Here is a 17878-nt window from a genome sequence, read left to right as displayed (position 1 = left end):
TTATATTGATACCAGTTTTGTTAGCCACAAGCATAGACAATCACCACTCAAAGTGTGGGCACTGGGAAAGAGTGAACAAGTCCAGGGCATTGGACGCCATCACCATAGACGGCGCAGAGCCTGACTTCATGTTTCATCTACATTGTTTTAGAGAGAGTGTAGGCAGTGTGGGGAAATGTAGACTTGTCAGTCACAGGAGCTTTGGAATAACCTGGGAGCCACATTCCAGTGCACCCTTTCGAAACAGACATGACTTCTCATGAAGATGACACTTTGAGAGATGTGTTGAAAGTTCTTAATGGCCTGCATAACAGATGCCTGCCACATGGAAACCTCTCTTACTAGAGTTCCCATCAAACCAAAGCCAAATGAGCTGAAGATTTTCAGCATAAACTTTGATCCATTTTATCATTAACAAGAGCCATTGAACATAAACTGTACAATCATATAAATGTGTTTCACCAAGTGTGGTAAAGGTTCATATATTGAAGGGCACAGTGAATTCTCTCAGCAGAGGCACATGTATGAGTTAACTTGCTCATACTTCTCCATTCTAAATATAAAGAAGCCAAGTAAAAGTGATGTGATTGTGCCCGCTGGGATCGGGGGTATTAGGATACAGGTGTGAATGTGGGGTTTTGTTTCTGATTGTTGTTTTTTTTTTGTAGTCAATAAGAGGCTTTCTTTCCCAGAATGGGTGCAAAATGAGCAGCAGCCCCACAGGGAAGTTGCCTTGTGTGTGTCCGATAAGCAGTTTCATAAAAAGAGTGATTTTAAATTCTGTCCTTTGGACTTTTTATGAGACTGTGTCTATGTTTGTAGATTATGATCTAGAATAATCTAAAACTCATGAAATTCAGATCAAATCCTTTTTTCTGGTCATTCCTGATGGGAGTGAGTGTGGCTTTATAACTGGGTAGCTGAAATTGGTTTGTGAGGGTGAGGTCCATAGTTGTCATATGGGACTGAAAGTAAGTGTGGCCAGAACTTAAGAGTGACATCCTGGGATTGGCATAGGATTCCCTACTGAGTAAGACAACTAGTTTTTGCTCCTGAGTTAAAATAAATCATTGGTTTTAGAGGCTGGGGGGGGGCGATAATTGTTCTTATTTATTGTCATTTGAGTAGTGTGTGAAATAAGGAGCGTTCAACTTCTCTTCAAAGAGTCTTTCTAGGAAGAGCTAAGGACTGAGACATATGAAAAGAACCGATTTCCCACCATATTCTTTCCTGGAGCAGGGCCCTCTATGCTCTACTATTTGGCATACTTTGGGGGCATAAGTAACCAGTTACTTATCTATAAATTGACAGTACACACAGTGGTATTCCATTGAAGCACTCTTTTCCTTTTTCTTTTTTCAAGAATATATTCCTCATATGTTGGTGCCTTATGGAATACATAGCCTTCGTGTGGTTTCAGTAGCACCATCGGTGTCTGTCTGCTTGCCACTCCCCACAGAGTTCTCTTCCTAGTGTCAAGTTTTACCATGTGGACATTTACATGAGAATCTCAGTCCTTTCTTCCTTAGTGTATTGTGAGCCTTTGTAGAAAGCAGAGAACTAGAATTCCTTCCTAAAACTCACTGCACATAGCAGCACTCATCACCTTCTGCTCTTGCTGAAGATTAAGAGTCACATTCAGTATATGTCCTGAATGTATTACCTGACCACTACATCCAGGCACCCTCAGCCCGCATGCCTGTAGTTCACTTGTGCTTTACCCCCATGAGACACACATTGCATGACATTTAACCAACTGGTCTAGACCCTGAGGATGTGAGACACTGGTAGCACACCAGCCTAGCACATGTGAGACCCAGGGCTCTTGTTCCAGTAATGCTGTGGGAGCACAGTCTGCTCCTTCAGGCAATAGCCTTTAAGATACCAGCCCACTTGGGCATGGTCTCTTATACTGTAAAAGCAGTTGCAAAGCATTTTCCCTCTCTTTCTTGCTTCTGGCTCCCGCTTTCAGCTGCTAGACTCTGTTCCTGTTTGTGCAGAGGACTGGTATCTAGGACAGGGATCTGTAAGTTTTTCCCTTAAATAAATAACCCTTTTATTATTCAGATCTGAACTGGTGTGGGATTGTTTTGTGACTTCCATCTTCACAGTAATACGAAACATATTTAAGTGTATATAATTTGCCAACTGTAGAAATAGTAGGTGAGTGAGGCAGGAGATGTCTTTGTATTCACGGACCTCACAGTCTGTTAGAGGATCAAGGCAAGTAAGCAAGCGTGTGTAATTAGTGTCATAGGTCCTTTGAAGTGGGAAAGTGTAGGAAACCTGTGAACTTGGTACATAACCCAAAGTTAGCGTAGGGCTAGAAGCCAACCTTCTGTGGCATTGGCTGCACTTCCATCACTCAGGTTAATGTTCTCAAGCCTAGTCATTTGTATTTTTTCACTTTGATACACTTGGCACATTGTCCTCTTGTTAGTTAAGGTTGCCTTCCTCTTTCTCTTCATGATAGTCACCTTTGTCACTATAGCAAAATATTTGAGCAAACAACTTAAAAAGAATAAGATTTCTTTAGGATCACGGTTATGTGGTTCTATCCATGGCCAGCTTATGCCATTGCTTTGAGACTCTGGGCCATGCAGATGCACCAGAGTGGAAGGGCATTGAGGGGCAGGTCACTCACTTCATAGTAACCAAGAAAAAGAATGAAACTGAGAAAGGCTCCAAGGTCAAGGTATGCCTTCTGACTTGGACTCCACCATTCAGCCATTGATCAAGCCCAGCCCTTACAATCCAATCACATCAACGGCCATCCAAGCTTTTAATGTAACTTTAGGGAGAACACCTCACTAGCAGATCCACAACACTTCAGTAAACCTGGTCATGATGTTTATCCAAATTCTGGTGTCCACTCTATCTGGACCCAGGGGCCTTGTTTCAGTACTTGTTTGTACCCTGTGGTTCTTGAGCCCTTAAATCTGACCTCCTAAGTGGATGCAGACATCTGACTTTGTTGCATGTTTTCCTTCTGGTCATGCCAAGTGTGTTTGTACTGAAGCACAAGTCGTATTATCAGAAATTACATTCTTATTTTCTCTGTTATGCTGTTGCTAAGGGAGCATATTAATTTAGAAAGGGGAACTATATGTTCTAGTAAGCTGTAGTAACTGTTACCATCACTCAAGCATGTCTTTGCAGTTTCATCGAGTCTTAGAGAACAGAGGGAAGTTTACAGAGAAACAGGCTCCTGTCAGCCATGTAGAAAAGGTAAAAGATGTAGTAGGACAAGGTGGGGCTAGAAGTGCCAGTGGGGATGGAAGGTACGGTCCGCAGTCCTGCCCCTTTACCTGTCCCCACACCCTCCCATCCACTCACAGTGCCCACTTGGCTGGCCTCAGCTCTGTGTACCTGCAAGCACATCATTATTCTTTTCTTAGGATCTCTCTGCCCCAAAGATGAGGAGAAAGGGGAGATAAAGGATGCAAAGGCAGGCACCTGTGTGTACTGAGTTCTTGTCCTTTCTTCCAAGAAAGGGAGCTTTGTGATGCAGACTGAGGGCACACTTGACCTTGCTGAGGTAGGGTCGCCTTGTCTAGTATCAGAGGAGAAGTTTGGATAGGAGCAAATGAGGACCTAGCTCAGGACAGGCTGGCTTCTGAGCCAATATTCTGTCTACTTCTATCTACAGTTCATCCATAGACCTAACCACAAGTTGTATGAGGTTTAAGATGGGGAAGGAATACTAACCCTGAGGCTGATACCTTTATGACTTTTGATTTCAGGCCAGTGTTCACAGCCACTCTTTGGTGGTTTTCATTAACTAGTCATTCTCATTAAATGCAAGGTGTATCTGCCATCTTTCTTCTTCACCGTACATGCCATTTGCCTTCCTCATCATCTGTGTCTGTGCATTTAATTGGTTTAAATGGGTAAGGCCTGTGGCAACTTTCAGATGTTTAGAGCTGTCTGGAATTCTGTAGGGTAAGATGTCATGACAGAGCTCTGTGCACATATAAAATGCATAATTGCACACTTAAAATGCTTGATTAAATTTGTATCCAAAATTAGGTCAAGACCAATGATTTTCTTTTATTGAAATCAGAAAACATTTTAAAATGAAACTATCACTCAGGACTGTACAGTACAATTTGTAGATGAAAATATTTTAGGCTGTTGTAAATGGATTACTAGGTAATACACTAAGTTATTCTCTTTTGTTGATTTTTATTGATCGCTACATTTTTCTCTGGTCCCCTCCCAGCTTCTCCCCTCCCCTTCAACCCTCCCGCTAAGTTATTCTTGAGTATGTTTTAAGTAGTCTAGAAAAACAGGTAGGCGTATAAACTATTCTGAAACAACTCTAGGAGCCCAGTTCTTTTCATTTGTACAGATTAACTTGGAATGCAGGATTAGAACCTTGTTCTCAGTTTCTCTGCTTTGTTTTCAGGTCCTGTCGGAGTTGGGCTGAATGAGCTGAAGCGGAAGCTGTTGATGAGTGACACCCAACACTATGGAGTGACAGTGCCTCGTGAGTCCTCTAGCACATAGTGCTTCTCTAATGACATTAGTAATGGTTCTTAGTGATTTAGGGTTCTCAACATTTCTCCTCTAGACCTGTGTTCTAGAGCTCCTCAGCTCTGCACAGCGCCATCACATTAGAGAAGGAACTGAGGCACCAGAGACTCAAGGGATTTCCCCACACTCCGCACATTATTGACGGGTTATTTCTTTATTTCAGTTTAGCTGCTTGAGATGTTTATGGTGACTTAATGCATAGGTGACACCAACATTTAGTTACAAATTATCTTATAAATAAAAGTCTTACTGTTCTGTTCCCCAAAGTTCTAGTGTTTTACCAAGGTTTTTCACCAGTTTTATGATTAGAAAGACCAAACCACAGAGAACCTGGGGAGACTTCTCATAGCACCAATGTTTCTTAATTACCTTTCATGTGTAGCAATTGGCAGGTAGTGTTTCAAATAGGCTTTCCATAGCTTAATTGACCAAACATGGTAAGCTTCTTTTAGTTATACAGAATTAGATCTATTTTTATAAAAATGGTTTTCATATGAAATACGATACTTGAAACATTTTGATCTCCAGAATAAATGCCATTTGACTACTTAATATGTTGATGTTAGAAAGCTGTCTGAAAGGCCAAATTGGAAAGTTGGCTTTTTTAAGTGGTTTTAGTGCTGCATTTAAAGAAAATCATTTGTGTATTGCCCTTAGCAATGTTCTCTCGTTTTGGAAGAGTTCAACTGTATTTTAAAATTAGAGTGCTCTGCTACCTCCAGTTACTTCTTGTTATTACATTTTTCCAAATTACTGTTTGTAATCACTTTTAGCTGTAAGTAAGGGGACTTCTGGTTTTCAACAACCAAGATGTAGTAACATGTAGAATGGTGCAGGTTGGTTTTTTTTTTTCTTTTAATTCCCTTCTCTTACAGATGTTGAATTCCAATGTACAGGTAAATAGAAAATTTTACCACCCAATTGCTAACTTTATCAGGTGCATAAGCATGGGAGAAACCTAGAAAGTTCAAACCAGATTTATCACTTTCCTGCTATGTCGTCCCCTTCATATCCTCCACACCGCAGAGTAGAACAGTCATAGAGGAGGAAGTGGGTAGGAAGGATGCTTCATTAGGAGGAGGAAGTGGGTAGAAGGATGCTTCATTAGGAGGAGGAAGTGGGCAGAAAGAATGCTTCACTGAGAGGAGGAAGTGGGTAGGGAGGATGCTTCACTGAGAGGAGGAAGGGGGTAGAAAGATGCCTCACTGGGAAAAGGAAGGGGGTAGAGAGGATGCTTCATTTGTACTTGGAATAAGGTTTATGACATCGCTTTTTAAGTTAGTTACTTTTGTTCAGTGCCTGACAGTACCAGCCTCAGAGAGCAAAGGAATGGATTCCATCCTGGTGGGGAAGGCAGTGGTCATAAATGTGGCTGAGACCGTGTACTTAGTAGAGAACCAGGAAGCATAGAGCAAGGCTAGAACTGTAGGCTAGCCTATACCTTCAAAGGCCTGTTCCTAATAATCTACTTCAGCTAGTCAGGCCTCATCTCCTGAAGGCTGCAGAGCTTTCAAAAATGATCCTACCAGCTGTGGAACAGCAGAACATGGGCTCTTGGGGATGCTTCATTCTCAAAACATGACACTTATTCTCTCCTATGTAGCACTATTCCTTCAAACTACTGTATTCCAGTAAATAGTAAAACCTAGTTTCCTTTGAGGATAAGTACTGTATATCAGATGTGGTCTGCTATGATAGTTGTAGTGTTGCTGGGGATTCCAAAACAAAGCCGTTGGCCCTCAGATTAACCAGACACTAGGATTCTATCAAGAAAGTTCCAGGGTTTGGACTTGCCAAAGAGACCCTCATCTCACTTCCTGCTTACATTCACTTTTGCACATGTTAATGCACAAAGACTCCTATGTAGTGTTTCCCAGGCCTGGATTACCCTCAGGCTCATAGAAGTAAGTTCTGTGTCTATAGCAAGCATCCCCAGTTTTGTGATGTCGGGCATGCACAGCTGGAGCAGCGTCTCAATGTTCCAGTTAGTTCAAGAGTGATTTATTTGAGGATCAAATTTGCAGTTCCAGATTGTATTGCTTTGCAAAATACTTTGAGCAGACCTTGGAATTTTAGGGAAAACTTCCTGTTTTGATTACAGTAATATTCTGTTTGATGCATACACGTATAACATCCATTTTTTAAACACATGTTAAATAGCCACTGGAGTTGGTGGATTATGAGAGATGTGGAGCTGTGGCGCTTTTGTGCATTGATGGGAACTCAAGTCAACACTTTAGAAAACTAAGTACAATAAAACTAAACAAATACCATAGGAGCCACAAATTTAATTTCATTCCCAGTGGACATATGTGGGCCATCAACAAAAGACATTTACTCTGATGTTCTTAGAAACATTCTTTTTTAATTAATGTTTTATTAATTTTTATTGAGCTCTGCATTTTCTCTGCTCCCCTCCCTGTCTATCCCCTCCCCCCTTCCACCCTCCCCCAAGATCCCCATGCTCCCAATTTATTCAGGAGATCTTGTCTTTTTCTACTTTCTACTTCCCATATAGATTAGATCTATGTATATCTCTCTTAGTGTCCTCATTGTTGTCTAGGTTCACTGGGATTGTGATTTGTGGGCTGGTTTTCTTTGCTTTATGTTTCAAAACCACTTATGAGTAAGTACATGTGATAATTGTCTTTCTGTGTCTGGGTTACCTCACTCAAAACAGTGTTTTCTAAATGCATCCATTTTCCTGCAAAATTCAAGATATTGTTATTTTTTTCTGCTCTGTAGTACTCCAATGTATAAATGTACCACATTTTCCTTTATCCATTCTTCGCTCAAGGGGCATTTAGGTTGTAGAAACATTCTTTATGAGTGTCCAATAGGCTGAAAGCTACTTAGGTGCCACCGCTAGGTAAATCACAACTTATTGCATGTTGAATGCACAGGGATAGCACTCTGTAACTGCCTATACCATGAACTCATTCCATAAAGAGTAGACTGAGGAAGAGTGATGCAGATCTTTGGGAGCACTGGAATGTCTCAACCCAAGTGTGCACAGTCTGGGGAACTTGGTGCGAGACACTCTCATTAGTCACTAAAAGACAACCTAAGTCACTAACTCTTGAGTTCACTGTCTGTCAGTGTTATTAAAGACATAGACACAAGAAAGTAAGCAAAGTAAAAACAAATTTTGTTAAGGCGAACTCAGAGAAAGTGAGACATGATGTGTGTTTGTTTGTTTGTTTGTTTTTATGAGGAAAGTAGAGGGAACTCTGGAGAGGAGGTGGAGACCCCAGAGAGTAAGAGCCATTGAGCTGCTGACTTAGAGTCTTTCATTGGGCTCAGAGCAGAAAATGGGTAAGAGGGAGTTGGTTCCTGTTAAGATTGGTTAATTCTCTGAGTATGTCATGGGAAAGACCACATAGGGAGCCCTGCACACTGTGCATGTTCCCTTGATGCAACCCAGGGAGATAATAACATGCTGTATCTGAGCTGCTTGCTCAGTTATGGTGATAACTCTGTTAGCTGATGGCTTTGGCTATCTGCCAGGTAGTAGCTCCTGTCAGCATTGCAGCTCACTGACCTTACAGGCATCGCTGGTCTCTGAACTTGGCCAAGTCTTCTGCACATTAGTTAAACTATGCTTTCTTCACATGTTTCCATGACCAACTTGTAGTGTTAGCATGAACCATTTTTCTTTACTGTCTATGGAGAGTCAACTCTTACCATGGCTATCAAGATATATTGTCCTTGGTTACCTATAGTTAGTTCCCTGTCTGCAAGGTGATCCAGGATTGTCTCCTTTCTGGGATAAGTGAAGGCATCTTAGAAGCTGATCTTACTTATAGTTTAGTCTGTTATAATTAGCTGCAATAGAAGCAAGGATATACAAAAGCTGTCTTGAGTGTCCTCCTTGGTGGAGCTCAAGAGAGTGGAAGTCAGTGGACCTGGTGACACTAACTCTGCTGTTTCCCCAGATCCTTTCCTCCTTATCCGGTCAGCTGGGTCATTTCATACCCAGTTGTAAGCCCTTGGTGTTTCCTTTCTTGCATTTTAAAATGTTGTATATACTGTTAGAGAACCTGTGGAGATGTCCTGCCCTATCAAAAAGCGAAGGCAGTTTCTTTATTAACCAATGAAAGTAACACATAGACATATGACCCTCCTCTATCAGGCTAGAAAGGCAACTCAAGTGGAATTCATGAGGCTGGCACTGTTCCGCTTTGTGTTAGAGCACTGATTGTATGGTTGTGCTGATCTTTGGATTTCATTAGTCTTTGTAAAACACATACACACACACATGCAATATCTACACGTGTTCATATAAGTCTTATATGTAAACTTTCCTGTGTCCTGCTCTGGTTTTTAAATGTTAAATGGAACTTCTTGTAGTTGAATTAATTATAATTCATTGATGTTTGGCTTCTTGGTTTTGATGCTGTTACAATTAGGTCCGTGTAACTGGGGAAGCTGAAGGAACAGGGTATGGTACCAGTCTGTACTATTTTTATAACTGCTTTCAAATATATTGTTTTTCCAGTAAAACAGGCAGCCACATGTTTAGTGAAAGTACTCATCTTAAAATGTGTGTCCTTGTGTGATTTTATCATTTGGACTTAATATAACTCAGTGGGCAAGGATATCACTAGATAATTTATGAGGCTACGGTCAGGTACGCATTTCATAATGCATGATGGCATCATGCAGCATGTGACTGTATTTTAAAGGGATACTAAATCTAGTACACACTGTTATTGTAGGGGAATGTGTTACAACTGTGAAGTTGCAGAGATAGCCTGACCTATCAGGAAACAAGGCTATACTTAGAGCCACAGTAGGATGGCTCTGGAGGGCTAGAGCTGCAATAGGACAGCTCTGGAGGCTGGAGCCTCCTCACTAGGACAGCTCAGCCCTGGAGGAAAGGGATCCTGACTTATCAGGAAGCCAGGCTACCTGCAATGGAGGATGGTCTCCCCACAGGATGCAGCAATGCTGCTCTTCTCATGGAGAGCCCGCTATAGTTGAGCTCTGCTCTGCTCAGCCCCCACTTAGGGAGTGTCCCAGCAAAGTTCCTCTGTTCTGCTCCACCTTGCTCAGCCCCCCTCAGGGAGGATCTCAGCAAGGTTTTTCAGCTCAGTCCCCTAAGGGGCATCCCAACCAGGTTCTCTGTGCCAGCCAGTGAAGACCATTACCCAATACTCTTTTGAGATTTATTTGGGAAGGAGAGTGACTGTCTCTGCAAGGAGGGATAAAGGGTAGCCTCCAAGTGAACAGGCTGAGAGGCTTATATAGGGCTTCTTAGAGGAGTAGTTTTCCAAGGGAGAAGAGGGGTTGTTTAGTTTTCCATGCTAAGAGATTGGTTAGTTTAGTTGGTAAGGGGCAGAAATGGCTCTGATTTCATGGTCAAACTGTGTTTCTTTCACTGGTCCTTTTTAGACTTTTGACTCTAATCTTGGGACCATTGTGTATTTTTTTTACTGGCTCTGACGTAGTATGATTTTTTTGGCACTGGTTCAGTGTCAGGGCTTTTTTTTTTTTCTTTACTGGCTTTGGGGTCAGTCAGAGTGCTCAGTGATTGGTTGATTTCCTTCTCCAGTTGTCTCTATTACCTTACAGTTTGGCTCAAACAGCTGAAAGTTAACAAACAAAAGGCTCTGTGGTAGATGGGCATTACATTCAGATCTGTGCATTCCACACCCTTAGTCTGGGTTTTGAACACCTTTCATCATTACCCACACTTCCTGCCAATGTTTTCATAGAGCTCAAACTACCCATGCTCTAGAAGATGTAACCGTCAAAAGAATGCTTCATTTGCCGCCTTCGAAATCTTCTCACAGGCATTTTGACGGCTTGTTACTGAGTTGAAGACTTCCAATTAGACCTGAGATACTTCTCAGTAAAGAAGTAGGAGCCATGGCTAACATTTGGAGCTGTCCTCAATGTTCTTTTCTCCTATTTGCTCTGATACCTCTGAAAGTTTCTAACCTGGTGCGTATAGGTACAGAGGGCTCTGTATATTAGGGCAATGGTCCCCAAAATGGGTGCTGTGCATGCTCAGTCATGATGTAAATCTCTTACAGTTGGGCAAGCACAGTATTTTCTTTATTACTAGAAAATTCGTGCAGAGAAAAGTCTCAGTTTTTGACTTCCAGTGTTGTGGGGTTTTGTTTGGTTTTTGTTTACTATTTGGTAAAGGAACTCTGGGAAATATCAACAGCAAAAATAATAAATGAATTTAGCCCCATTTACAAAGCAGAAAAAGTACTCATTTAAATAATATTTCTACTCTTGAATACGTATCATGAAAGACACACTCAACAAAATCATTTCCTACTGTGAAGTGTGGTGCTTGTTTTCATGATGGAATAAAACTTATCAGTCCTTAATCCTGCTTTGGAAAGACTGACGTTCCATTAAGAACAGCACTACTTCTTGGTGTTCCATGGGGGAGGGGGGAGTGACTGTTGAAGGACCTTTATAGTAAAATATATTTGTTGGTTTGGTAAAGAGAATTAGGATTTAGAACATAACTGAGATATTTGGCCTTAAAAATTCATTGCTTTGTGGCCGGCATGACAGCTTTGCAGATAAAGGAGCCTCCGACCAAGCCTGGGAACCTGAGTTTGGTCCCCAGTACCTATATGGTGGAAGGAGGGGAGCAACACTCTAGCAAGTTGTTCTTAAACCTCCACGTGCACACCGTAGTGTGCACCTCACAAATAAATAAACAAATATTAGGTTAATACATAAGTAAATTTTTAATCATTTTTTAAGTGTTGCCTTTCTCAGCTCATAGTTTCCTGTTAAATATTATAAAAGATACAATTGAATATGTAAAATGAACATGGTTCTTTGTCAGCCTCTGTCTGCACATGTGCAAGCGTCATCACAGGCACAGCGAGGAATTCTCTCAGAAGAGTTCCCGCTCTTCCCCAGACCGCCAAGTGCAGCTCTACTCTCATCACTTGGAGATTCATTGTAATCCTCAGTATTTTGTGTTGAATTACACAGTGAAAGCTGATTTGGTTTTGCACAGACAGGTTTTTCATTTTTTTTTTCCAGTTCAGCATGAGTTTGCCACATTCTTGATGATGTTTGATGCCTCAAACTTCAGCAATTCTTGGGTGGCATTTTTTGCATGGAAATGCTACAGTCTCTCAGCATGCTCACCTGATGGTGGCTACTGAGGTTCCTCCATCACCCTCACTGTTGACTATTAACAAATACAGCACCAGGGTGAACTTTGTGCACAAGAATTTGGAAAAACAGGTTTTGTTTCCCTTGAACAAGCAGGAGGATGGTTGGACTGTAGGCTTAAATGTGTTTAGAAACTACAGGACGCCTGGTAGGGTGATGACTCCACTGGGAAGCTGCTTATCTTATAAGCAGGGTGTCCTGATATCAGTCACCTGACACAATGTAAAAAACCACCAGAGGTGATAGGAAGGCAGAAACAGGTGAATCCCTGCGGCTCTCTGGATAGCTAGCCTAACTCTGCTAGGCGAGTTGCAGGTTTAGGGAGGGGCCTGTCTAAAGAAACAAAGTGAATGGCTCCTGAACAATGATACCTTAAGTTACCCTCTGGCCTTCATATACATCATGGTGTCTGTGTGTGTGTGTGTGTGTGTGTGTGTGTGTGTGTGTGCGTGCACACACACACACACACACCAAAAACAAAACAACCCTTTAATTAAAAAAGAAACCTATCTCACTACAGTTTTTACTTTAAAGCATTTCTATTTTATTAAACTAGGAAGAAATAGTGTACTGGAATGTTGATTTGACTGTTGATCACTTTATTCCTGAAGTGAGCATGGGTTTGTTTCATTTGAGAAGGTCTCTTCTTTGCTCGTCTTTCCTGAGGCTATTTTGATTGATAACTCTTTTCATTCAGTTATGTAAATTCTGCTGGCTTGAATCTGAGCTGTACATACAAAGGCAGAAGGTACTTTTAGACCAATGTTGGTTTCTAAAGAGAATTAACATACTCCCCTCTCTACTTCTCCACTTTTCAGTTCCCTCCACACTCTTAATTCACACACACCTTGCTAATCTTGCTGAGCAGGGGTTTTTTGTTGTTGTTGTTGTTATTGTTGGTTTTTTTAGTTGTTTGTTTGTTTGTTTGTTTGTTTAGAATGACAATACCTTTTTCAACCAAGGTGCATCTACCTGGGGACTCAGGTGCCATAACTCAAGGGACTCCAAAAGTTAATTGGAATGGTGGCTCTGCCTTTTGCTTCCTCACGCTGTAAATATTAATGACACAGACAAATGGGAGCAGGTGAAGTGAAAGAAGCCTTGGTTTAGATTTGTTTTCAGCATTTATGTGTCCAGCTTGTATTTCGCCATGGGGTATGACATTAACACAGCTACCAAGATGTAGCCTCAGTCTTTCTTAACTGTCTCATATCCAGTTCTGTATCCATGGGGTGATCTGGGATAATCTCTTTTCTGGACTGAGGTAACCTTCTTCATTAAAAGCCATCTTTCCCCAGTTAGGTAAGCTGCACTTAGCTTCACTGAAAGCATGAATATTTGAGAGATCATCAGTGTCTTGTGTACATCCCCAGGGTTTCATGGGAGTCAGACAGACAGACAGCCTGCCAACATTGGCCTTTCTTCCTCCAGGCCCTGTCCTTTCTCTTACCTACTTAGCTTGGCTGTCTCATGACCAGCTACAGGCCCTCTCTTTCTTGACATTCCCTACCTCACTCTTTTAAATCTAGCATGTTTTAAGTTCCGCATGTGTTTTCAGTGTAACATTGGTGAGCAGTTGCATAGCCCTTTTCCCTAGTTCCCTACAGTAATCTAGTCCCTGCCTTGTTACCAGTATGCCGTGGCTCCCCATGCAGGCCTCCGTATCCTTCCTGTTTTGTGTATTTTCAAGGTTCTCAGATAAGTGACAGGCATCCAGGACTTTTGATTCTAAGGGCAGGGAGAGTAAAGCTGCAGTGGGGTTTCATGTGTGTCCACATTAGAAAGTGTTGTGTTTTGTCATTGTTTTTCCACTAGCCTGTATTTTCTGCTTTTTTATACTTCTCTCGAAAATAAGTAGGCAACATTGTCAAAGGTTGTGAGAGGCTCTTGTTACTAACTTGGCAGCAGTTGTAAATAATTCATGGAGGTATTTGATTTCATTTAGTTGGTGAAACAGAATACTGAAGGTACATGCCATGTACTGTGTGAAGAAAGTTTACCTTCCACCCAGTGAACACTGTGCTTACTTTAGCAAAGTAAATAAATAAATAAATAAATCAGTATACAACATGATAAACAAGTTATTTGCAAAAGAAAGATGATTTCCTGGGGTGTGGGTTAAACTCTACACATATGACTACTTTTATGTATTTACTCATATTGAAGATTCTTCAAAGGTATGAGTAATGATCAGACCCGTGGTACAATTGTAATGACAGTGGAGAACTCTGAATTTATCCTCCACTGTACTTTGCCAGTTAATTCACTTTTTTCCATATGTTTTTAAAAACATCTTGTATAGGAAACTAACTTAATGTACTTGTTTTTTTTTTAAATACTTTAACTGATGTAGACTTCTCAACTCCTTTTCTATCAAATCACAGATACCACTAGAGCAAGACGAAGCCAAGAAAGTGATGGTGTGGAATATATTTTTATTTCTAAGCATTTGTTTGAGACAGATGTACAAAATAACAAGTATGTGAAATTTTGTTGAATTTTTTCTATTGCCACTGTGTTTAAGCTGTTGCCCGCATATCTAATTTTAGATAGCCCAGGGTTCCCTTCCATTTGAAATGCATTTCAGTTATTATAGTACTGTTTGAAGTCCTTATAAAATGGTAGTTTAGTTAGTAATTACAGATATTCATGTCTAGTTTTTTTTTTTTTTAGTACCTAGGAGCTACTACATTTCTGTGCAGCTAAATCCGTAAGAATTATTTTGAAGCATGAGTAAAACTTCCCAGGGTATTTCTGTGACTTTTTTTTTTCCAGTCCAGTAATTGAATCTCAACAAATAACTTGGGCAGGACTTTATTTTAAAAATTAATGGCCAGCTATATGATATGCTTTCGCCATAATCTTCATGCACACCTAAGTCTCATTGGCACTTCCAGCACTGGAGTAGAGCTGGCATGCTGCACACACCGTCTCCAGCTAACTCCTACCCCACCCTCCCTCAGTTTTCCATTGCTGAGGTGTGGCTACTCAGGGCGTCAGAAGTAGGGTGTATTTTCACGCAGTATTGTGGGATTTTATTGAAACATCAAAATGCTTTCTTCAAGTTTGGCCCTATGACTGTGTTTTTATAGCACATAATCGCTGCCCTGGTTCCATTAGCCACCTCCCAGCTCCTGTGGCTGCAGTGCCCAGCTCTGTTACTCTGTAGTGTGCAGTGAAATTCCAGTAGTTTCTATTGTTTGGCTTACTCGCTGTTTTATTGCCTTGCATTAGTTCTGAAAGGGGGTGATGGAAAACGTTAACGCTCTACTGAACCAAAGTACTTTTTTGGGCTTAAGTGTAATACAAGCAAGTGTTACTGATTTGAAAATGTAGGAGATTTTTTTCAAATTGACATTTGCTGAAATGCTTGGTTCTGTTTATTTTATTAAATACAGCAAAAAAATTTTACATGTTCAGCAAAAATACCTTTTGCCTATGAAGTATAACTTGCCACCTGTTTTTTTTTCATATTCACAAACCATCCTGATGAGTGTCTAATTTTCTGCAGGTTCATTGAATATGGTGAATATAAAAACAACTACTATGGCACAAGTATAGACTCAGTTCGCTCTGTCCTAGCTAAGAACAAAGTTTGTCTACTGGATGTCCAACCTCATGTAAGTAAACAAAGCATGCAGTTCCTGTCAGTCTCCTGCCGCATGTCAGAGTGAGCTTCATATAAAGTCTGCTCATTTAAATGTAGGTTGGTTAAGAAAAATAAACACATAATGTTATTAGAAAATAAGAGGGAAAGATGCCCTAAGGTCAGTGTTTATCTGTCTTGTTTTTATTCAGTCGAGTTTGCTGGCTATTACATGTTTATTTGGGATCTTTTAAAAATGTTGCATACATAACATGCTTTGTGTTACGCCTCATCTCAGTGTTTATAATCTGACAGTGGCATTTTAGATCATCATTCTCTTGTGCTAATCTGATCTTGTACACAATGTAGACATTTAAAGCCTGGCATAGCTGTGAGGCACTGTTCAGTAATATCTTGTCTGAGATGCCTCAGAGAGACCTTGTGTATCACCCAGGGGCCTCTTGTGAACTAAGAAGGCCAATGGGTGAAAACATTCAATTCCTTATGTGATATTCTTTGTCCTCTGATTGGTACTCAAATCCAGCATTACCCTAGTCTTCCTGGAGCTGAAGATTCTCCTTTTAATGGTGGTAGTATTCTGGGATGCTTAGCCTCCCAATTATAGAACTTCTGCACCTCTTATGGATGAAGAAGCTAGAATTATAGAATCCTTAACATCACCTTGGAAGCTACCTTCTGTCCAGGCACCAGGAGGAAGTGGGGCATTTCTTCTTGTTCTCAACTCCCTGTCTGTGTACTGGACCTGGTTATTCCCAGACTCACTCAGTCCTTTCCTCATCCTCGCCATCACTATATCGCTCCCCTCAACACATAGAGTTCATCTACTTAACCTCACAGTGGGATAAATGAACTATTTAGACTATGGAGATTTCAATAATATCTCTCAGTTCTGACAATCCATCACACTTGACAATTCATCAGTTCAGTCTACAGGAGTCAACACTTAAAATCCAGATGAGAATTGTAGGAGACAGAGGGGTCAAAGACACCAGGAAAACCCAGTCTACAGAATCAGCTAAGGAGGCTCATAGGGGCTCAGAGACTGAAGTGGCAATCACAGAGCCTGCATGGGTCTGTGATAGGTCCTCTGTATATATGTTATGGTTGTATAACTGTATATTGCTGTTTATATACATTTAGTGGGAGTGGGGTCTCTGACTCTTTTACCTGCTCTTGAGACCCATTTCCTCCTACTGGGTTTCCTTGCCCAGCCTTGATATGAGGATTTGTGCCTAGCCTTTTTACATCTTGTTATGCCATGCTCAGCAGGTATCCCTGCAAGGCCTGCTTTCTTTCTGAAGGGAAGTGAAGTAGAAGTAGATCTGGGGAGATGGGGGTGGGGATAGGTGCTGGGTGGGGAAACTGTGGTTTTCATGTATTGTATGAGAGAAGAATAAAATAAAAGAAATAAAAACAACCAAGGTATGTTGGTATATACCTGTAATCTAGCACTCTAGAAACTGAGGCAAGAGTATTAGGACTCCCAGGCAGGCTCCTATGCAATCCTACACAGTCCCAGACAAACCTGTCTCCAAACAAAGCAGGACTCTTGATGGGGAAGGGGAGGTGCTGGTTAACCTCACAGAGAGCAGAAAGACTGCACAGACTCCAGCTTCTAGCAGAGGGAATGTGAAAGAAATGGACAGCTTACAGACTGCCAACCTCATCACGTCTTTTAGAAGCTTGGTCTAGGACCTAGTGTTCTAATGGCTTTAGTCACTGTCTTCCATAATAGCGATGGTTAATTTCAAAACATTTAAAGTATAAATTGCCTTCTCTAGTTGCTTTTCAGTGATATTGTCACCTTAGTTCTCAGGAACTGATTGAATAATAACCTGACATTAAAGAATAATTTTAAGAAATTTTCTCCTTAGAAAAATCCAAAAATACATGAAATTATGAAGAAATTTGAAAAATCTTTTCTCTATTGCAGACAGTGAAGCACTTAAGGACACTGGAGTTCAAACCCTATGTGATATTTATAAAACCTCCATCAATAGAACGTTTGAGAGAGACAAGAAAAAATGCAAAGATTATTTCAAGCAGAGATGACCAAGGAACAGCAAAACCCTTCACAGTGGGTATTATGTTGGCTAGCCATTGGATAAGCAGCACCAAAATGCTTGCACGCAGTACTTAAGAACACTGTTGCAGATGAAGTTATGATCTAGACTCCTATAAGATCATAATGTTTTATTCTGCATGGTTTGAACAATGGTGTTGTGAATTCTTCTTGGTTCTATGAACTGATATTCTACTTTGTGGAACTGGGTATGGTAATCCACCCCTGTTACCTGAAACACTCAAGATGCAGGCACAGGACAATTGAGACTTAGAAATCATTCCCTTCTGCCTGAAATATTTGAAACCAAAGTGTTCTGCAGTAAGATTCTGTGTCTCCAACCAATATCCACATTAGTAGTATTAACCACTGTTTCTGAACTTCCTAGCACACACAAAGCTCTGGGTTTACTCCCAATGCCACCAAATGAACCAAAGAAAATACGTCAACAACTAAAGTTTGGTCTTGCGCACGCATACTGAGTTAACAGCAGCCCTGATATCTATGCTAATCGTGAT

At 40.9% G+C, this 17878-nt stretch overlaps 1 protein-coding gene across 1 annotated transcript in view; it reads left to right on the top strand.

The window, feature by feature from the left end:
* The window catches only part of Mpp7 (MAGUK p55 scaffold protein 7), a 239318-nt gene that overhangs the window by 218267 nt on the left and 3173 nt on the right, over positions 1-17878 (top strand). Inside the window, exons 13-16 of the mRNA XM_075970767.1 lie at positions 4409-4489; positions 14076-14169; positions 15203-15311; positions 17232-17375. Of these exons, the coding sequence (XP_075826882.1) occupies positions 4409-4489; positions 14076-14169; positions 15203-15311; positions 17232-17375 (428 nt within the window). The remainder of the gene's footprint in view (positions 1-4408; positions 4490-14075; positions 14170-15202; positions 15312-17231; positions 17376-17878) is intronic.

Source organism: Microtus pennsylvanicus, chromosome 4, assembly GCF_037038515.1.
Source record: "Microtus pennsylvanicus isolate mMicPen1 chromosome 4, mMicPen1.hap1, whole genome shotgun sequence".
NCBI lineage: Eukaryota > Metazoa > Chordata > Mammalia > Rodentia > Cricetidae > Microtus > Microtus pennsylvanicus.
The sequence above is the reverse complement of the archived record's forward strand: the minus strand, read 5'-3'. Positions and strand labels throughout refer to the sequence as shown.